Source organism: Copidosoma floridanum, unplaced genomic scaffold (assembly GCF_036245765.1).
Source record: "Copidosoma floridanum isolate Cflo_tuat_1 unplaced genomic scaffold, Cflo_Japanese_pri ptg000009l, whole genome shotgun sequence".
Lineage (NCBI taxonomy): Eukaryota > Metazoa > Arthropoda > Insecta > Hymenoptera > Encyrtidae > Copidosoma > Copidosoma floridanum.
The window spans coordinates 7726246-7747549 of record NW_028321886.1 but is presented as its reverse complement, the minus strand read 5'-3'; the positions used below and the strand labels follow the sequence as shown (position 1 = coordinate 7747549).

The following is a 21304-nucleotide window of genomic DNA, read 5'->3' as shown; positions in this document are numbered from 1 at the left end:
AGGTGACGCTTCGACCGACAATTGCAGAGTGTCCAGGGTATTGGAAACTCAATACCGACGCGAACGAGTTTCGCAACTCATGAGAGTATAATAACAATAAACAAGTTCTGACTTAAGCAATGAGGTCTACACTTGTAGTAAAAAAAATTTCCTTCAAGTTTCCTATAAAATACATAAAGCTATCAATTGTTTCAAATACCATGATAATTTCTTTACAACATGAGTTATGAAACATTCATGCATGTCAAATATATTATTTTTTCATAAGTAATCGCCAAAAAAAATCATGAGCAACATTTTTTTTTTTAATTTTCTTTGTCTTAACTCGGGCTTGAACATTGTGTGAAAACCTTAAGAGCAAATTTCTGTGAATATAAAGAAACTGTATATTATAAGTAAAGGGGAGAATAATTTAAATTTTTAACCATACAAGCAATCTAGAGTTTAATTATACATGGGCTTCAACAACGCAACTTTCATGTTAACAATAACTTTTAATATTTTGGTTAAATTCACTTCGGTAGTAGTCGAGCAGTGAGTCAGTCATTATTTTTCGTAGAATTGTTTTTTTCCTTGGCTAATACAATACATTATAGAACTATCAATTGTCTACATACCTACATGTGTTACAAATATATGTACCATTACGTAGAAATATTTTATGAAAGTAGCCTTTATTATCCAAATGAGTTTTAGCTTTCATTCCTTTGTGTGGTTAAAAATTATAGATTTATACTCCTCAATTTCCAAAATTTAACTCGTGTTCCCATCGCAAACTCCGTTTAATTTTAAACAAAATTCCATTACAATTACACCTTTTTGTCAATTAAATTATCAATTTGAACAAGATACCGCAATAAGTTTTTATTGAAATGCTTTCTTTAATTCATTGTCTCTGAGTGTGTGTGCATGTAGTGTGCCTGTGCACTGAGAAGCAGCCGTTACCTGCTCAGTTTTTCAATTTTCAAACAACTGTCTAGTACAACTATATAGTAACTGAAAATTTATTAAAGAACAAGACGTGAGATTCGTGCTTAACTGCAATTTTGAGTCTGATTTTCTTTGTCAAGTTAAATTATTCCTTGCAACAGAATAAAAATCGCTCGTAACAATAATACAAGTGGATTAATTATTTTATTACACCCTTATAGACCTTATTACTTTAACTAAAACGTTTAAAAGCTGTATACCTTATTAATTATAAATAAATATATTTAGTTTCAGAATATCTCTTAATAATTTAATTATCTATTTCATAATTATGCCTGTAAAGAAAACATTGTAAAAACATTACTTTGTTACTTTTTTTTTTTTTTTTTTTTTTTTTTTTCAACGATTATTTCAAACTCAACCGTTTGTATTACAAATTACATATTGTAACATAAAGTATGCAGCTACTGAAAGTTTATTTGCAATAAAAACAAAGTAAATATTTGCCATCAAGTGTTCAGAGAAATTTACAAAGATGCTCATGTATGAATTATGTGTAAATTCAACAAATTTTCTGAAATGAAACTTATTCTGTAGCATAAATAAACTTTCGCTGAGCCATAAACTTTCCAAAATCGGTGCCTCAATAATTCAATAAATCTGTAAAAGGCTGATTTGAGTCTCGCACCCAAATTTTCAAAGACAATACACTTAAATACATGCACATCACTTGCTGCACGTATTGAGAGAAGAAATCTCGTCCGAGCCGAAAACCGTTAATACTTACCTTTTGAATTTTCTAGAATTCCCATCGTCTGGGGGGGGGACGTAAATCTTCATTCTTTGTACCTATACGTCACATCTTATATATAGTCTACTAGTCTATATGGCTCGTTTTTCCCTCCATTATTTTCAGCGCATGTGTACGTGCTTTTATGCGCGCGCCCTTGCGCAGATTAAACTGAATCAGCAAAGCGCACTCCGATTGGCACATCCAGCCAGCCATCGGTGCTTTCGGCCAATCACAGCCTGCCATTTGCCGCCCCTTGTACCTATGAGGGGCAGACGTGCGCAGCCGAACTGCTCGAATTAACTCAAAGCATCATCTCAACGTTCTCGTTTCGGTCACTTGGCCCGCGGACTTGGCCGTGATTCAACATTCCCTGATGAAGAGTTGGCAGAGTAATTACCGGCTGTCCAACCGCGTGACCAACGGCCATCACCTATAGCCTTCGGTCGCTGAAATACTGCATCCAGTCTTGAAGAATGAAGGTCTGTTTCTTTGCCGGCCACGAGGAAAGGGCCACTTAATTCGCTGTGTTGTCCATAGCGAAACACGCCGGCTACGCCTTCGATACGTTGAATCAATGGCGGACACCGGCAACGTAAGCGGGCGAGGCTCCGCGATTCTTCATAACACGTAGAGGTACGTTTTTCTTTCACGTTTGCAGTATTTCGCTTTTGTTTAAGTTTCAAGGTTAGTCGTCAGCAAATACTTTTTTATCCCGCACGATTTCTCAGAGTGCCATTTGTATAATGTACGTCCGTATTATTGTAGTAGTGCGTTTTCAAAAATTGATTTCACGATTCAATTGTGATGCGTGTTCAATTGATTTGAAACGATTCAATTCTTTTATCGATAGCTGCGTTCGCGTAATCATCACAATGCAGAGTTCTTTCAAGTTAGTTATACACGTGCTGTAAACTAACCTCAATAATCATTTGTCATCTTCAAGGTGGATTTTACAGTTGTCCCCATCTATTTGTTACATCCAACGATAATAAGTGTAAATCTTTGACTACTATTCATGGAATCCGTTTTTACCTCAGGATATCATTTAGACTTTAAGTAATATTTTAAACATTTTCAGTTGCGCGTTAACTCCAAACTTGATAACTTAACTACTAGCTTGTGTCAAAAACTACTTGAATTAGGTAGAAATAAGTTTATTAATCCACAAAATTTTTAAATTAGTACTTAAACTGTAGGAAACAAAAGTTTTCCCCGCTGCCATTTCTTAATTTTTTTTTTAGTCTTCTTGATTTCTTCGAATAATAAGATTTCTTATTACAAATCAGTAAAAATTGTACAGATTCAACCTTCTAATTAAATCAAAAATTCTTTTCTCCAATTTCTTATTACAAGTCTTTCCTTTTATGTAACGATTTAAATTCAGTTTTCTTTATGTACATTGTAATGTAGGTCTAACGTCATTTGTTTTATTTTTCAGATTAATCTACGTTTGGTTTACTTGATCAAAAGATGAGGACACCATGTAACCAGTCCACATTTATTACAGTACAAAGAATACTTGGAGTGTTGTCACCCTAATCAAGTTGAGGCGATTACTGTAACTTAATTTCTTCATATTTCTAACTCAATTATTGAGTTTTACCTCCTAAAACGAGTTTTCGTTTTTTGTGTCAAGAGAACCAATTTCACAATACTCATCACATGGCTCGCTTGGTATGAATTGTTAGGATTTTTTTAATTTCATACCAACGTCTAAATGTTATTGCTAATAACTACCTTCAGTTTAGCAATTATACTCTAAACGAACGTTTCGGCATTAATACCTGGTACGTTTACTGTTATACTCTCAACGAATTCTTAAAAACCGTTGTATTAGTTATGGACAGTCTTCATGAGATTTAATTTATATCTTAACCGTACGTTTCGACAAAACCGATAGGTTCTTTACTTAAACTCTTAAATTAAAAATAATTTTAATTCTATATAAGTTGAAAATATTGAAATTGAAATTACGAGACCTCTCTGTACCGAAAAGTTTACTAATTTATTTTCTTTAATTCATCTTTAAAATCTAGCTCACTTAAGATTCCAAAGAATCTCTGCAAATCTTTAAATTCTTAATTTTTTAAAATTTAAATTTAAAAACATTATTAAAATCCAGCTCACTTAAGATTTTAAATAATCTCTGCTAAATCTTAAATTTTCAGTAATGAATTATAATTCAACGTTAAAATCTAGCTCACTTAAGATTCCAAAGAATCTCTGCATTCTTAAATTTTTTAATTATTAAATGTTCTATAATAAATTAAAATTCGTCATTAAAATCTAGCTCACTTAAGATTCCAAAGAATCTCTGCAAACTTTTAATTCTTAATTTTTCAATGATACTTTAATTCATCATTGAAATCTAGCTCACTTAAGATTCCAAAGAATCTCTACATTCTTAAATTTATTTCTTAATTTTTCAATAATAAAATTATCATAATTCAACGTTAAAACCTAGCTCACTTAAGATTCCAAAGAATCTCTACAAATCCTTAAATTTTTTAAATTCTTAATTTTCAAGTGTAAATTCAAAGTTAACTTTAGCTCAAACATGATTCCTAAGAATCTTTGCTAAATCATGTCATTCTCACCTAAACAAATTGAATTAATCCTTTTAATGTTATTAAATTATTTGACTTAAAAAGATGAAGGTAGCTCATATAAGATTCTAAAGAATCTCTACTAAATTATAAATTATATTCGTCGATAAAAACTAGCTCACAAAGTTTTCTTTATCTATGGAATATTCCTTAGTTAAATAAAATAAAACATTTAACTAAGGTATGAAAAAATACACCCGATCATAAACATTAAACCAGGTACTACAGTCGAAACGTTCGTATAAGGTATAATCATGTGTTATTTAATGTTAATGTAAGTTTTTATTTATATTTTGTTAAGTTAAATCGATTGTTTATATGTAATAAATAAAAATGTTACAAAATTATGTTGTAATCAATTCAAGCATCCCTTAGCCTCCTGTCTGTCTTTGATAATTTTTAAAACGATAAGAAATTGAATATTTCTGTACTTAAAATGTTGACATGTAAATTTAATGGGCAGCATTATTAATACAAGCTTCTTTGATCCATTATTACACGGCAAAATTTTTTGACAAATCGATTGTATTAAAACAAATGGTCTTAATTGTGATAACTCGATAAAATGAGTCATCGAAGGCACATCATTCTGTGTTCGTTCTATTAAATAACATTTAACTTCCTTTCCATCAAATTATAAGATTTTTTCATGCAGAACTTGTCTACAGGCTTAGTTGACAAGTAGTCTGCTTCATACATGTGATCGGTGTGGTCAGTTGATCAGTGACAGTGATGGATGGAGGGTCCACCAATATACACATCACTCAATAGATTATTGATTTTAAAACTAAATAATTTTATAATTTTACATGATCAAGATTTTTTTCGTTGCTTGGAGTAATCTGTAATTTTCGTTTAAGTTTATTTATTTACATATCATCATTGATGTGTTTTTCTACATCATTAAAAGTCTAACCTTTAAAACTGTAAATTCAACATGAAACATCAGTTTAGAGTGATTGTATGCAAGAATAAGTCTACATATGATGATGTTATAGTTTCTTGTCAATTTATTTGTCAGTACAACAACGTTGGTGCAGTTAAAAAAGTTGAATGTCAAAAATCAATCACTGCTTGTGATTGCATTCACAGAAAAAGTATTCTGCCAGTGCTGTTGAGGGAGAAAGGATTCAATGCATATTTAATTTCCGCATATGTATATACGATGAAGCGTTCAAGCATTTACAGAAGATCAGCAGTTCTGAAGCTGGTGCACTTTTTAGAAAAGAGTTGCAAACAGCTTGACTCAGTGGAACCTGTGATACTAATCAAATTAAGGACTCCGCACGATCAATTCATAGATTACAGATGGTTAGCATGCATTTAATATATAGTCTCGACACAAGATTATCTGTTAAAAAATTTGTACGTCTTTAAATTAGGAATGAGATATTAACTCGAATGGCCAGGGAACGAGAAGAAATAGACCATGCAATGTCGTGGTTGTCAACATTGGGAGGTGCCTTTTCATCTCTTGGAGATAAGTTCGATCGTTGTGTAAGTTGTTAAATTATTTAACGTGTTAAATTAAATTGAAGCCTAGTGTCACGAAATTATTCATTTGACAGGCTAAATTAGCTGGCAAAATATCGGTTGAGCAATTCAAATTAGCCATGAGATTGGGTGATCCTCAGTTAGTTGCTCGCTGCAAGCTTTATGCAGCCTTGAGTCTGCTTCAGCAAGGTCATTTAAAAGCTGCTAGAAACATGGTAAGGAAAATATTTCAATTTGCTGTAAACAATAAAGATGTGAGGTTGCAAAGAATGTGTCAAGGTGTTTGGGCCAAATTAAGGTATAGTTACCATCAAAGAAAACAAAGAGTTAAGTAACCAAGTGATTTTTAAGACAATTGATGAAAAAACAAAAACAAAAATTGTACATCAGGTGGTAGAGGAGTATATTTGTAAATGAATAAATTCGTAATATTTTCTCAAAGTATAGTATGTTTATTTGTAGTATGAAGATTTCGTAATACTTTTAGAAATCAAAATTATCTTTTTCATGCATTTTGTTTATTACATGGTATATTTAATAACTTATAAAAAAAGAAATGCACCATGATTACTTGTTTTCAGACTTGACTCACAGTTCAGATCAGCCACATACACTTCGTTCATTTATCGTAACATCAGTATTTGAATTGACAATTTTGTACTGGTTCAACAAAAGTCAATTCTTAATTTTGCTTTAAAAAATGGTACACTCATGAAAATAACAAAAATATGGCCTTTTACAATAGTTAAGTACCAAAATTAGATATAAAAAAATTAGCTAAAAAATTGACTCCCTCCATGTTTGCATCAGCTAAATCATTTTTTTTTTTTTTTTTTTTTGCATTATTAGTTTTCTGTTACCCTTACTTTTAATTACAAAATTTTAAAAGAGATACAAATGCAAAAGTTTCATCAAGTTATCACTGAGCGAGTGTGCCCATTGGATCCCAAGCAGGCAAGACAGTTGGCTTTTGTTTGTAAACATCTAACACCTCCTGGGGCACGTGCTTTTTGTCGATCACTGCCTCAAAGACGAATTCATGAAACCAGTCCCGTGTCATCACAAGGTAGCCCTTGTCTCCACCACGATCCTCGCCCCACGAGTTTTCAACCCTAAATTTGATTGGATTTTCTTTTTCCTGCAAGATGAAAAAAGCATTACATGTACATATATACCAGAAACACTGCAAAGATAAGGGAAAAATATCGTTTAAAAAGCGAATACTCCACTCACAACAAAAACAGGTGATGTTGGAAAGAAAAAAAAAAAAAAAAAAAAAAAAAAATGTAATAAATTCACAATCAAAAAGTAAAAAGAATTTTTGCACTAACGTCAAGGGTGACCCCAGTGAAGACCATGGCGTGGGTCATGGAGGACTCGCCGTAAAGGAGCCGATCAGTCTTGTTCAGGCCGACCTGGAAATTGGTGCCGAAAACGCTCTCGTAGTTGTGGACGTTGAGATCCTGAGCGCCGATCTTGCCGGAAAAACGCTTGGACACCTCGCAACCGAACCAGACGGGCTCTTTGGCCTTGATGCTCTCGGCGCAGAGTTTGATCAACAGCTCGACCGGCTGGTTATTGTATATGGTATTCCTGCCTCCCACCATATTGTTCAGACAATCTACCGTGTAGAGCTTGCCGTAGGGATGACTCGTACGCGGATCCGTCACCAAGCATACCTTGTCGTCGATGTTGAAACACTGCTTCACGTATTTCTCGTAGAACTCGAGTCCGCTCACCGGGCCGATGCTATGGTAGGCCTTCGACTTATCATAATACTCCCAGGTAAAGGTCTCGGGTGGTATGCCCAGGCAAATCCCAACTATCCGATAGATCACCGTCATCTGCTTCAGGATGGTTCCCTCGATCTGTCGATTATTATTCAGTAATCACCATCATCATGGTACAATTGAGCATTATTATACAGTAATGACGACGATAGCCGCACCTCTTCGTCGGAGGCGCCGGATTCAACGAGAGCGCGTAGAATTTTGGCGTACTCGCGCAGCTTGCTGGTGAGCAGCGAGTTCATCCTGCTTGACATCTCACTGCAAAACGACTCGGGGAAGCAGACCTTGGGCATGAGGCCGTACCGGTTGACCAGGTTGACGATCATGTCCCACTGGCCGCCGTCGTTTATGGGTTCCGAGAGCAAGAACTGCACCACCCGGCTGTCGAGTTCATCGCCGCGCTTCGCCGTCGTCACGATATTGTGAAGGAAGCAGTTGCTTCTCTCGATCTGGAGTGAGTAACAAGAAAACAATCAAAATCCATACAGATGGTCGTTCCAGAAGTAGGTATACTGGCATGGTGTAATAATTATCTATTGAACTCCAATTGAAGTTCCAAATGAAACAAAAAAAAAAATTTAATTTTTCAAGCTCTCTAACCGATATGTGGAAACTCAGATAAGTCAAAACGTAAAAAAGCTGATTTTAATTCCCATTGGTTTTATGAATTCATCATCCGTTCAATTTAATGGCACAATAACTATGATTTCAACATTTGCATGATTTTTCGCCCCAAGTTCAGTTTCTTGGCATACAACTACGCAGCATGCATCAGTCAACGATCAATCATTTTGGTGTACAAACAATGGAATAAACCTGAAATAAATACTTTACCTTGTCCCAAAAGAAGAGGTAGTTCTGACTGAACTCAAACTCCTCGAGGTTGTATTGCTTGATGAAGGGCACGCGTATGCTGTTGAGCACAGCAAAGAGCCAGCAGCGGCCACTGCTCTTTTGGTTGGTCACCGGCTTTGCCTCGGATTCCACCTTGTGCTGGAACACGTGATTCGTACGCTCGATCGCTTGACGATTGATACACGCCTCCAACGGGTCCACACGGGTACACGTGTTCTGGGCCTGGATGTTGCCCCGCTCGCTGTAGAACTTGGTCCGCAGTTCCTTGAGCACCTCTTTGGTCAGCACGCCTGCTGCTCCGTCGGGAATCATTGTCATTTTGAGTTTAGTTTAATTTTTCCTTTTTTATTTATTTATTTATTGTTATTTATTATTATATATATTTTTCGTCACTAAACAAATACTTCTATGCGTACATGGTACTTTTATAAACAGGCTTTGTTCAGTTTTTTCTCGGTTTTTTCGGTATTTATTTAAATGCTAGTGCGCTAGAAAAACGCGAACGTTAATTATGTTGCCGTTTTTTTTTTTTCATCGTGTGGCTTTTCTATCCTCATTATTAAAACAAAATCTCTCGTGCATAACAGCTCTAGAGAAAAAAAAGTGATTCCTTGCAAACTTTGTACTTGTATTATTGTATCGCAAGCTCATATTTGAGATGAAAATAAAAAAATAAAAAAGTCACGCGAAGCTCCCTCGAATTTCTTTGAGGCTTAGAAAATCGGTATTTTAAATAAATCATCCGAAAGGTCCTCGACGGCACTTTCTCTCCCTACTCGCGAGTACCTATAGACATGAAAGCTCGTCTTGGACGAGTACTTAAAGGCGCTTTCGGTGCGCCCCTACTTTTCGTGCAAAATTTAACGATTTCTACCAATACCGATCGCCACACGATAAACGTATCAAATGACAAATGATGTGGAAAAACAACTCTACATATGTATCCCATTCCGGCTGTTTTTTTTTTTTTTTTTACGCACGTACAACCCGAGCTTACCAATTTTAAGCTGAAAGTACCTATTTGCGAGAATAAAATGTACACAAAGGTCCCTTCCTCCCCGCGGATATCGCTTTCTCGCGACGAGTAAGCATTTCGCAGCCAATCAATTAATTTCCTCCCACGAAGCATCACCTTTCCTCCCTCTCGAGAGTGGAGACTTTTTTGCGAGTAAATATACATTCGTGCTATCGTTGCGAGTTATCAAAGCCTTATCAAAGCCCTCCTTTGTACCGTCGCGTTGTTACTTTGTCTAGTGGACGTGTACAATAGCGTATTGTATGACGCCCGAAACGAAAGCTCAGTAAAAAAAAATGCGCTCTGTTGGCGATCGCGGCGATAAAACGCGGCACAAAAGGGTTTACGAAAGAAAGAAAAATTACGAGAGACCGTGGAGAAGGTTTCGTCATATGTGTGTTTCTTTCTTTTTTTTTTCAAGTTGGCATGGGAAGTATGAAAACGAACGGGGCGTGTCCTTTTGCTTTTGCAGCCAGTTGTGGTTTTAAACAAAAACAAAAAGTCAATCATTTGGGTTGGATATCCATCACGCATGAGCCAAGAGTACAGCGAAAATTGGCGTTAAGCGTAAGTATAATAAATATACAGTCGTGAAAAGCCTCGAGTGTCCGGTTAATGTAACTCGCCAGCGGATCGTAATAAGAGACGGCTATTGATAAAATCAGCTGATAGACAAGAGTCTCGAGTATGTATATATATCATACACAAATCTATTCAGGACGAACAATACAGCATATTGTTTGCTACTTGCGTTATACGTTATAGAGGTACACTCGGATGAAAATACATATTATAAACCGTAGAGCTCGTCGCGATATCGATTGAGTTTGGCTGAAATAAACGTACGTTCCCCCTAACAATTGAAGACAATATAACAAGTACTGTAAGTAATATGTACGTCATTCCTTGGTGTGTTGCTTTACTGCAGAGGATACACTTACAATTGAAACTCAAGCTATGGTCAGCCCCATCGAATAACAAAGGCTAATTCCCGATAAATTTCATGCTCCGAGATGATGACGTTCACTGGTACTCAAAGAACATTATTGGTTTTGCATTTATATTTTTCACAATAATCTAGAAGATTATCCCTAACAAAATTGATCTTTTTTTGGCATACGGGGTGATGTTGTTTCACCATTCGTGTATCCTGAATATACAAGTTCTATCAAAATTTGGTCATCATCAGACTTAAAGGACCCTTTTTTTTTTATCTCAACTTATCTCAAGTTTTTGGATGTACAAAGATGATTATTCATAGTCGCACCTCCGACGAGGGTTAAAAAATGTATTTTTTATCCTCGATTGTAGAAAAAAATTTAAATTGAGAGGTAAATTACGCCCAACAGCTTGAAGTTTGAAAATGGATGAGAAATGTGCTTTGAGGGAAAAGAAAATTGAAAATATTTGGTTGCAGCTTCGTTTTGCCAGATTATTGGGAACAGAAAAATAACATAAGAGCCATCAGAAGACTTCGCTCGGACCCTCAAAAAAATTCCTGAGCGGCTTAAGTGTAGCTCTGTGCTCCAGTGCTCCTTCCAAAAACCGCTGCAAGACAACCCAACACAACGCGTACTTATACCTATATGTATACACACACGAAGAGCTGATATATTATGAAGTATACATGGAGAGGAGAAGAAAGAAGAAAAAGAAAACAGATCACGTCAAAGAGATTTGAGGCTTTTGAGAGAAGCGTGTGTAAGTATATATATATATAAGTGCAGCTGTACGGAAAAAAAGACGAGAACTCCACAATTCTGCATAAGTGTACGTGTGTGCATACGCGCATATTTGCACGTGTATGGGTGCATACATGTTAACCGTGTTTCATATATATTCGCGCACAGCTGCAGCTAGCGCAGCAACGCCTCGTCGCATTGTGCAATTTGCATGTATGAAAATGCGATACATGCATTTGTATACACACACGACAATAAAATTTACAGAGAATTAAAGCTCCGAAATGCCAAGCAGACAGAATATCAATTGATGTTCAACATTTTCTGGGGGTTTTTTTTTTTGCACGCGATTCTTGATAGCTACGCTCCAGAAAGCCTTGATTTTCCCAATCCACCCTTTAATTTTGCACACGCACGTAACAAGGAGCGTGCAGCTGTTTGGCTATATACCCAGTGTCGTTTAACGTGCTCTTTGATGAAATGATTAATATGTGTGATAAAAAAGAGAAAAAAAAAAAAATTAAAATTAATTAACAAAAAATTTAATGCGAGAAAAGTTTACAAGTTAGGTTCTTTTACTTACTGGCAGCCATGTTTAACGTTCCAAGCTTTTTGTAAGCACGATCGAGAAATATAAGCGACGCAGCCGATGAGCTTTCCCCCGATGAGTGTGTGTATGTATCTGTGGGTGTTGTCTGTACACTGTACAGCAGCCTCGAGCAATACGAGTGTATAAAAAAACAAGCAAAGTAAGACTGCAGGGAACGTCGACGATGACAACTTTCGCAGAGCCGGGACGCACAAGTAGTGCCGCTATTTTACACACAACAAGGCGATATAACAGTCGCTTGCTTGCTTATACCTATACTTACTCTCTATACGGAAAGAGAAAGTATACCCGTCCCGTCTTTCTGGGACAGTACCAGTAGTCTACCGTCTACTGGTAGCCGCAACCAAGAAAACAAAGATGCCGGTTACCAAGGCCAGTGACATCTTGTGACTGAATCGGCAAAGCAGACTCGATTCACTAAAAAGTACATTACTGGTTACTGGTCGCTGATTTAATACTTGCGATGACACAAAGTTTACCTTAATCACTTATAACGTTACAATAAAATTTTTTGTGGTGTTATTTATGTGATAATTCATAAGCACACATAGTCTTGTGTTAACAATTTGATTAAAATTTTTATTAACTTTTCTGAATTTGACTTTTCGTTTTCATTTATAAAAGATGATCAGATGAGTCTCTTAGTACTTAAAGCATTTATAAAATGAACATTCATTATATTTTACTATTAATTGAACTCTGTAGTAAACATTTTCTTGTAAAATATAATGAACTTAGCATTTACTTTTCACTTTCTTAAACTTACACTAAAAACTTACAAAGTACTAATATAATGTATGAGCTAATAATATAATCGCGTCCTAAGAAGATAATATATGTACAAATTTATGTTTGTTGTAGTTATAGCGCTCAATTTATTAAACCGAGACACGTTTTGTTTCACTGCAATTTTATACTTATTTAGTATTACTCTCATTACAATTTCATTTGTTGTCTCAAGTATTAGCATTAGGTGAGGTAGATTCATCAGCTTTTGACTCTAAGGAAAACGGTGGGATTCTACAATCAAAGGCATAGCCATCTTCCCTTTCCATCCTAAAGGTTCCCCTATAAAATATGAAAAAAAATTATTTATGTCGATCATTAAGACAAGTTTTATTATCCAAGAATATATTTATTGAAAAAACGTACCACATATGTCCACTAGGGGCTTGCAAACTAACATGACTACTATACTGAAAAGCGGGTAAGCTTCTTGATAAGACTGGTTCCTGACCAACTACTCCTCTCCCCCGCACTGTTTCTAATGTGCCAGATAAACTAAATATCCTCCAATGCCTCTCTCTTAATTGTACACTTAAATCACCCATATTTTCAAGCCTTATGCAGTAACGCCACTAAAACAAATTGTATCATGATAAATTTCGCTTCAAAAACTCATTGAACTCAGGAATCGTAGACATGCTTGATTATGACTCATGGTAGTATTGAAAGTAACTTACCCAATATACTGATGTAGTTTGACTAACTCTGCAACCCATATAAAATGGTATAACAGTGACTCTTATATTTTCAGTGGTCTCTTTATGGACATCAGACAATTCCAGCCAGGGATGATTCTTTTTTTGCCATGCTTTTAATGTTTGTTGAGGAACGAATGGAGGATCTTTATCAGAATGATAGGATAAGAATTTGTCAAAAAGCTCATGCTGCAGAGCAGGCTTCTCATTAGTTGTGTAAGGTATTATATCTTCGTGGGCTACATAATCGAGTCCTGGTATGGCATAGAGACTTCTACTGCTTTCGTGATTTCCAAGAAATGTGACAGATTCATTTTGGGCTCTCTGAAAATTAATAAAAAAGTTACACTACAACGCCAACAAGATGTAAATAGGCAAATCATATCTTATATACATTGCCAGAATGACTTACGATATAAGGACAGTCCCTCTGATCGATTAGAACTTGATAAAAGGTGTGCGTTTTTGCTTTTACTTCTTTGCCAGTTCCATAAGTACCAGTTTCGGTTCTAATACAAAGCACAATTTGATTGTTCAAATCATGTGTTTGTTATTAATTTTTTTCATTTAATCAGTCATTTATGAACACATACTATTTAAAACAGAAATAAAAGCTTCTATAAAGTGTACTAACACGAGTACTTAAAAATTTTAAGTTATAAAAATTAAAAGCTACAGTATAAATTTAGTTGAAAAAGTACAATTAATACATCATAAAAACTCACCCTTCCTGTTTTACAGGCAAATTTCTGTCAAAGACCCTGGCAAGCCATGGAAAAAGTACAACCCCTCGATAGCCAAAAACTCTGTGCAAAATAAGCTGTCCAGCCTCGTAGTTGCCCTGCAATTTCGGTGCTTCCAATTTGCCCACCTCTGCCAACCTACAACGTGATACACGACCAAGTATTTTCAGTTCAGTCTTGCTCTTAATTATAATGTTGAATTACACCAAACTAATAGGCGAAATATAAATAATTCGCTTACGAATAGATTAGAGCTTTACGTAACAAAAACGTTTTTTTTTTTTTTTACCCAAGTCGTACCTGATGTAACTGGCAACTTGAACGCCATAGATACTCTTGCCGGCGTCGAGAAGTGGTTTTCGCAGAACCTTACCGAGGACGACGAGCGACAGCTCCATTGTCGCGTGTTCACTAGGACGGATTGCACTTGCTTGCGCTGTTTCTTTCTTTTTTTTTTTCCTTTTCCTTTTAACTATTATTACTTACACTCGGCTTGTGCGACTTGCGGAGGAGAGGATTAGGTGGGTCTTGAAGAGTGAGAGCAGAGCTAGTCATCTCTGGTGAGAGTGAGAGCGACGATGGAACGCTGCAGTGTGTGCACGCGTGTGCCGTCTCTTCTCGTCCCCGGCTCGTCGCCGAGCCATCTATATGTTGTGACTGTTGTGACGTTAACATACACGCGACGCAAGCTATAGCTTTTAAAAGACGTTAGTCCGACCCAACCTTACCGTCAAATGTTATTTAATTTTTTACGAATAAAAATGTTTCAATTGCATGTATCAAGTATATTTTTACATTCGGTACATTGCATTAGAAATGTTCTCTCGTTTCAAATGCAATGTTTATGATAAATTAAACGGTATACGTGCACAATGTTAATGTACATCGAGTAATTTGTGGGCTCACAAAAAATAATAACAATTAAATGATGAAAATAGAAGAAGAATGAAGAGCAGGAAAAGAGCACATCTCTAAACTATACATGAATAGAACGTACACATACATATATTTTAACACGGGAGTCGGGGAGTGACGGGACTGACGGGAGAGAGAAGCGGCAGAGGAGAAGTAGAAAAGAGTTGGCGGGGTGGTGCGATGAGAAAAAAAAACGTTCGTCTGCTAGCTCTGCTGTTTTCGTTCTGCCGTCCAAGGTCTCTTCCTCTTCCTCCTTCGCCTCCACTTCTTTCTCCTCACGCGGCATATCTTGCCATTGTTGTTGAGAAAAGAGAGAGCAAGAGTGAGGTTGTTGCGCCTTGTTTTCGAAGTTAATAACAACCTCCTAATAACCCTCCAGGATGAAGTTGAAACGCAGTTAAACAGAGACATACACAAGTATCTAACGAAAGTGTGTGAAGTAGTTTTTTTCTTTTCAATTTATTGTTTGCATCTTAAACTGTGTTGGTTAAAGTTTACTGAGTTGATAGTATACGACCAAGAGAGAAATGGCCAAAGACGAAGGAGATGATCTGCTGCCTGACAAGGATGCTGCCAAGGGCTTCTATGCCAAGTACGAGCCCAAAGAGATCCTTGGAAGGTAAATAATTTTTTTGTATGAATGCAATAAATACACTTGCAGTCGATGTTGCAGAATACGCGTTTATTCATTTTTTTGTCACCAAGTGTTAACTAAGAGTCAAGTGATGGTTCATCATGTTTAGGTAAAAAGTAAATAGCAGCATAAAAATCTGTTTTGTTATTCATTGTTGGTTGAAATTGAAAGCAATCAGAGAAAGTTTAACCTCCAACTTATGTAATTTACTTAGGAAAAGAAGAAAATCATGTATACGGAAGCCAAAAAACCAATACTGTGATGTATTATGATGGCTGCTTAAGGAGATGGTCTTTTTTTAGATTATCGTTTAGTTTAGAGCTATATACGATTTGCTAGCGAAGTATGCTGTTGTATTGTGCACTGTATATATGTGTGTGTGTTCATGTAGCTATACCTGACGCGTGACCTGCGTGTACCTATGTTGGCTCATTTTTTTCATATTTTTTATTTTTTCTGGCAGTTTATTGTTTTGTCACGATAGCTATAATCGTAGAATGATGGGTCAATTGTAATTTAAGATGTGAATATTTCCGTTTTTGTTTCTTTCAATTTCAATTTGCTTATGGTAACTTTATTTACAAGCTTTGATAGTATGTTTGTACGTCCGAGATGTATGGGTCAAGATCGACTGATCATCAGTCAATTTCTTTCAATTTTACTCAATGAATAATTGATGACTATTATAGTTAAGTGAAGCACACAATGCTTTGCTATGGACCTATGTCTACAGCATAATATTGACAATGTATTTTGTCATGATAAAAAATCTTGCATGCAACTTTATTTTGATATGAATTATTTACAATGATATATCTTTTCAGAGGAATCTCGTCTACAGTGAGAAGGTGCATAGAAAAAGAAACCGGCATAGAGTATGCAGCAAAAATTATAGACATAAGCTGTGAACCACATGATGGCATTGATTCTCATACTATGAAAGAGGCTACTATGCAAGAGGTGCAAATTTTACGCAGGGTGGCTGGCCATCCTTACATAAGTAAGTGTCAATTCCAAATTTACATGAACTAGAAATGGCTTTGCATTGTATAATGAAATGAAATTATTTTGATTTTGCTGCAGTTGAACTACATGATGTCTTTGAGTCCAACACTTTTATCTTTTTGATATTTGAGTTGTGTAAAAATGGCGAGCTCTTTGATTATCTTACATCTGTGGTAACACTATCAGAAAAAAAGACTCGATATATTATGAGGCAGGTTTTTGAAAGTGTACAGCACATTCATAACCAAGGGATTGTACATAGAGATTTAAAGCCAGAAAATATCTTGCTAGATGACAACCTTAATGTAAAGATAACTGATTTTGGCTTTGCTAAAATTTTGAAACCAGGAGAAAAGCTTTATGGTGAGTCTACTTTCATTTTCTATAATTTATCTAATGAATATGTATTACAGTTAGTTTTAATGTTTTCTTTTAGATCTTTGTGGTACACCTGGTTATTTAGCACCTGAAGTATTGAAATGTAATATGTTTGAAAAGTCTGATGGCTATGGCTTTGAAGTCGACATGTTAGTTTATGACAAAAGAAAGTATTAAATTAATTCAACATATCTAACCTTTGAAACTGTTTCTTTCATGTTTAGATGGGCATGTGGTGTTATTATGTTTACGTTACTTGTTGGATGTCCACCGTTTTGGCATCGAAAACAGATGGTTATGCTTCGAAACATAATGGAGGGAAAATACTCATTCACCTCACCAGAATGGACTGATATTACTGGTAAATGTTTTTTTTTTACATTAACTAAAAAGGTGAGTTTCTTGAATCATACAACATGTTTCAATTTCTTTTTTTTTCTTTTTTTTAGATGCTCCAAAAGATTTGATACGTAAATTATTGGTTGTTGATGCTACGAAAAGAATAACAATAAAGGAGGCGTTAGAACATTCATTCTTCCACACAGTGGTGAGTTTCAATGGGGAAGCAAATTTTTACTGCTTGGGATATTTAGATTATCATTATTTAAATTGTATTTTTATATTCTAAATGAAGATTTGTGTAAAAGTAATGCGACAGTATCTTCAACTAGATTAGTAAATTCTAACTTTTTTTTATGTTTTGATTCATAGAAATTTTTGTTATGCACATATATTTTTTTTCCTATCAGTCATTTTGCTATGCACATGGTTTTTAAAACAAATTCATTAAGAAAAACATCTAGTTTTTAGTTTATCACAAAATTTGACAAATATTTAAATATAGTTCTAATAGTACAGAAGGTAATGAACTCATCGTATTTACAGCTATGGGATCAGGATATTGCTCCCTTAAAACGTTCTCTGTCCTCTAATTCACGACGACTCAGTCGGATATCACAGTTAGCTTTGGTAATCCCCGATTTGAATGAATTTTTGATTTTTTTTTTTCTCTTCAACTAACCAGGCTGTATATAAAACGTTTCTAACGAACATGAAGTTTGTGGACTGAACATGAGAATCATCACATTTTAATCAACCACATAACAAAATTACAGGGTTAAAGATCATTTTCTCATTTACTCGTAACTACTAACCAAGTAACGTAAATCTTAGAAAAGCTTTGTCAGTTTCCTTTTGCCTAACAATTTATTTTCAAGCTTGCAACATTTTGGTGAGATTGAATGTCTTATTTGTGTCTTACCTTCAACTAATTGATTTTTTTAGCATGTATTAACATTTATTTGAATCTATGTTATATTAACTTTAACTATTTTAAATAGAGTTTACATTAAGATTGTTGAGAAATTGAAGTTTAACTCGTTACACTTATCTTGAGTAAATTGGCTTTACTGAAAACCAGCATAATCAAACAGAACAAATGCATAAATGTAAATGATATAACAACTGTCCAAAATAATACCAGAAGTATAATTATTAATTTTTTTTTAAAATTAACATCTAAATTTTTTTCATCAGGAATTGAAAGCAAAATCGTTCAATGCAAGGAAAAAATTCCAACTTGGTATTCTCTGTGTTCGAGCGGTTGTAAGAATTAAGAGGCTACACACAACTCCAGAGCCACTCTCTATACAAGTGGCATGTACAGATCCTTACAGGATTAAAGTTCTTAGAAAAGTATGTAGAAAGCATTTGAAAAAATTTTTTACTAATCATACTCAAATTTTTATGTAAGAAAAAATGGACTTTCGAAAAAAATTATTCTTCAGGTGATATTAACAGAAATTTTGTAAATAGTATTTTTGAGTATGACTAGTAATGATTTTCCACGAGAATGTGATTAAACGTTATTTGTAAAATGGAAATATGTATCATTACAGGTGATCGATGGATGCGCCTTCCGAGTTTATGGGCACTGGGTGAAGAAAGGAGAAGGACAGAACAGAGCCGCTCTTTTTGAGAACATGCCCAAAACAGACTTGAAGCATCTCTACGTTAGTAATTTAAGCAGATAGCAAATTTAAATTAAAGAGCACGTTTTTGTACTCTTCAGACGCTTTTAAATATAATTTTTAGAAAAATGAATATAGTTCAAATTTTCAACTGAAAACTCTGGTGGATAAGTCAGCAGTTGGTTAAAACTACTTACTAGAATTTGAATTTACACAACCATAAATTTCCAACAAACAAATTTTTTTAAAGATATATATTTTATATTTTTCAAAAGTTATTAAAGTCAGTTTACCACGTTATTACACTGGTACAAAAGATATTATCAAGAATTTATTTGAAAAACCAATTAAAGTATCATTTTTTAAACGAAGTTTTGCATAAAATCAAGGTGGTTTATTCCTAAATCTAAAATGATTTGTTTCACAAATTTTACTTAAAGTTGAAATTATTCCTGAACAAATAAATGTATACATTGATTTTTAGCAAAGATCATGAGGAACTAAATATCTTGAATAGTATACCATCATCTTGTTAGTTATTTCATTAAATGTCGTTTATTCTCATTGAGCATTATGCCGTTAGAGTTAGTCTCGTATTTGACTTTGGAGTCAGGAACTAGCCACCTTAAAAGTAATTTCTGCTGTCGTGAGTTTTCTGTGTAGATAAATAATGTTATTTGTTATGATAGTTATAGTACGTCAATTATAATACTTCGTTATTTATTATTTAGATAAAAATTTATTTCTATTGCAAGCGTGCGTGTGTGCGACACCTGTAACAGGTGCCATTAGTATATGTTATAAAACGTTGAAAGTATATCATCTGAATATTATTCTGCTAAGTACATTATTCAGATAAAAATTATCAATATCACTGGATGTATCTACCGACTAGCTATACTTATGTTTTTGAATTTGTGTGAGTTGTATTTTTATTAATGATAAAAAAATTATGTGCCTTGATTTTTTGTCATATCATATTTCCAAATACACATTTTTTACATTAAATAAACAATTTTCGACCATTAAATTAAGGTGTATTACTATTGATGCAACCGAATCAAGCATTTTCCGAAATCCTATAAGCGATGAATTCAAAGCTGTGCAGAGAATTTCAAAAATTTTTAAAAACTGAACCATCTCACGTGAACGCTCTCACGCTCGTATAGCCAGCATCGACCAGTTGTATGGCAGTACCAACACCCTCATTTCCCTTTTTTTCCACCTGCTCCACCTCGCTATCCCCTCCATCCATCCCTATGCTCTCTACACACTTTGCCTCCTCCGACTCTTTCATTCCATACTTACGCTGCGTAAGTTTTTGGCGCGCGGTGTCTGCAGCATAAACAGAGAGGATGGGAATACACCCATCCCATGCCTTGAAAAAGAGTGCGCAGTAGGTTGAGCGCACCATGGAGTGTGTGCGTGATAGCCTACTGCGCTCTTTCTTGATGCGCAGAATCTACTACGCATTCGTTTTGACACAAAACGTAGATAGAGACAGAGAATGCACACTTAAAAGTATACACGTCGATCGAGGGAAGGGAGAGAGAAAAAAAGTGGGAAAATAAATAATAGCCACATGGGCACATGCACGACGAGCAAAGAGAAAAGGAGAGGTGGGTAGAGGGGAAATTTTCAAGGCCCTAAAGTTAACGAATCTCTCTTGACGATGTGTACATTTTTTTTGGAGCAACTAAGTATACGCTTGAAAGTTTTCAAGGTATATGCATATGTAACACGATTTTTCTTAAGTATACATATGTGCTTAAGTATTTAAGACAAAAAAAAAAAAAAAAAAAAAAAAAAAAAAAAAAAAAAAAAAAAATTTAATTTAATTAAAAATCTTCGGTAACATCACTGCATATATTTTATATGCATGGCTCCGCAGATGCTATCTCTTTCTCTGTGTCTTGTTGGCATCGTATTGTCCCTCTTTTTCCTCTCCTTCACGCCAGAACTGCTACACGTGTCAGTATATATATATATATATATATATATATATATATATATATATATATATATAAAGTTGGCAACTGGCTCTTTTTTTTACGGCAGCAACTATAAAAGAGCAACATCGATTTAATTCATCTGTTGAATGATCCAACTTCCGATCTCTTTTCTCATTTTTTTCGTGACATCTTAACAAGTCGGTACGAACGACAGTGTACAAATCATTTTTTTCTTTTTTTTGTTTCAAAGTAAACGTTTTTTTATTAAACTGCGTTATTTTTGTCGTTGCGCAAGTACCAAATTTTTTAATTACCTGTATCAAAAAAAGTTCAAAAAGTATCAACATTAGCATTCCACACAGATGTGCACGCATGTATATATGTAGGTATGTAAATATACAGAACAAAGAGACGTATACGTGAAACGTGGAAAGCATCATCAACGCACGTT

The 21304-nt window shown here is 34.9% G+C and overlaps 4 protein-coding genes across 9 annotated transcripts; 2 read left to right on the top strand and 2 right to left on the bottom strand.

Annotated features, from left to right (window-relative positions):
• The first annotated feature begins 5067 nt into the window (after positions 1-5067).
• LOC106645417 (uncharacterized protein F58A4.6) lies at positions 5068-6220 on the top strand. The gene is made up of 3 exons (XM_014361271.3): positions 5068-5640; positions 5712-5826; positions 5898-6220. Exons 1-3 carry the CDS (start codon positions 5267-5269, stop codon positions 6156-6158), a joined length of 750 nt encoding a protein of 249 aa, XP_014216757.3. The 5' UTR covers positions 5068-5266; the 3' UTR covers positions 6159-6220.
• Positions 6221-6254: 34 nt separating this feature from the next.
• On the bottom strand, positions 6255-12101 carry LOC106645414 (bleomycin hydrolase). 2 transcript variants are annotated; one of them, XM_014361266.2, is made up of 5 exons: positions 11749-12101; positions 8448-8761; positions 7772-8062; positions 7155-7691; positions 6255-6961 (listed from the first exon to the last, which is right to left on the bottom strand). In XM_014361266.2, the coding sequence occupies exons 1-5, from the start codon at positions 11756-11758 to the stop codon at positions 6743-6745; spliced, it is 1371 nt and encodes a 456-aa protein (XP_014216752.2). In that variant the 5' UTR covers positions 11759-12101; the 3' UTR covers positions 6255-6742. The 2 variants fall into 2 exon arrangements, with proteins under 2 accessions (XP_014216752.2, XP_089445613.1); XM_089589487.1 differs by having other exon boundaries at positions 8448-8764; positions 11749-11758.
• Positions 12102-12328: 227 nt separating this feature from the next.
• On the bottom strand, positions 12329-14792 carry POLDIP2 (DNA polymerase delta interacting protein 2). Of its 2 annotated transcripts, none has more exons than XM_089589388.1 (6): positions 14255-14792; positions 13982-14137; positions 13669-13765; positions 13239-13580; positions 12928-13133; positions 12329-12843 (listed from the first exon to the last, which is right to left on the bottom strand). In XM_089589388.1, exons 1-6 carry the CDS (start codon positions 14395-14397, stop codon positions 12732-12734), a joined length of 1056 nt encoding a protein of 351 aa, XP_089445514.1. In that variant the 5' UTR covers positions 14398-14792; the 3' UTR covers positions 12329-12731. The 2 variants fall into 2 exon arrangements, with proteins under 2 accessions (XP_089445514.1, XP_014216756.1); XM_014361270.2 differs by having other exon boundaries at positions 14300-14788.
• A 448-nt stretch (positions 14793-15240) lies between these two features.
• PhKgamma (phosphorylase kinase gamma) lies at positions 15241-19931 on the top strand. Of its 4 annotated transcripts, none has more exons than XM_014361267.2 (10): positions 15241-15331; positions 15424-15533; positions 16373-16548; positions 16632-16916; positions 16990-17080; positions 17156-17292; positions 17381-17478; positions 17817-17900; positions 18468-18626; positions 18830-19931. In XM_014361267.2, exons 2-10 carry the CDS (start codon positions 15442-15444, stop codon positions 18962-18964), a joined length of 1257 nt encoding a protein of 418 aa, XP_014216753.1. In that variant the 5' UTR covers positions 15241-15331; positions 15424-15441; the 3' UTR covers positions 18965-19931. The 4 variants fall into 4 exon arrangements, with proteins under 4 accessions (XP_014216753.1, XP_014216754.1, XP_014216755.1 ...); XM_014361268.2 differs by having other exon boundaries at positions 15408-15533; XM_089589368.1 differs by having other exon boundaries at positions 15287-15344.
• The last annotated feature ends 1373 nt before the right edge of the window (positions 19932-21304 follow it).

Coding starts and splice junctions, on each gene's coding strand:
- LOC106645417 (XM_014361271.3), top strand. CDS start 5,267: ATGAAACATCAGTTTAGAGTGATTGTATGCAAGAATAAGTCTACATAT. Junction 5,641..5,711: donor CAATTCATAGATTACAGATG/GTTAGCATGCAT, acceptor TCTTTAAATTAG/GAATGAGATATTAACTCGAA. Junction 5,827..5,897: donor GAGATAAGTTCGATCGTTGT/GTAAGTTGTTAA, acceptor TTCATTTGACAG/GCTAAATTAGCTGGCAAAAT.
- LOC106645414 (XM_089589487.1), bottom strand. Junction 7,692..7,771: donor CCGGCGCCTCCGACGAAGAG/GTGCGGCTATCG, acceptor AATAATCGACAG/ATCGAGGGAACCATCCTGAA. Junction 6,962..7,154: donor TCACTGGGGTCACCCTTGAC/GTTAGTGCAAAA, acceptor TTCATCTTGCAG/GAAAAAGAAAATCCAATCAA.
- POLDIP2 (XM_089589388.1), bottom strand. CDS start 14,397: ATGGAGCTGTCGCTCGTCGTCCTCGGTAAGGTTCTGCGAAAACCACTT. Junction 14,138..14,254: donor AAACGTTTTTGTTACGTAAA/GCTCTAATCTAT, acceptor ATCACGTTGTAG/GTTGGCAGAGGTGGGCAAAT. Junction 13,134..13,238: donor AAACTACATCAGTATATTGG/GTAAGTTACTTT, acceptor AATTTGTTTTAG/TGGCGTTACTGCATAAGGCT.
- PhKgamma (XM_014361267.2), top strand. CDS start 15,442: ATGGCCAAAGACGAAGGAGATGATCTGCTGCCTGACAAGGATGCTGCC. Junction 16,549..16,631: donor GGCTGGCCATCCTTACATAA/GTAAGTGTCAAT, acceptor ATTTTGCTGCAG/TTGAACTACATGATGTCTTT. Junction 17,479..17,816: donor ATTCATTCTTCCACACAGTG/GTGAGTTTCAAT, acceptor TCGTATTTACAG/CTATGGGATCAGGATATTGC.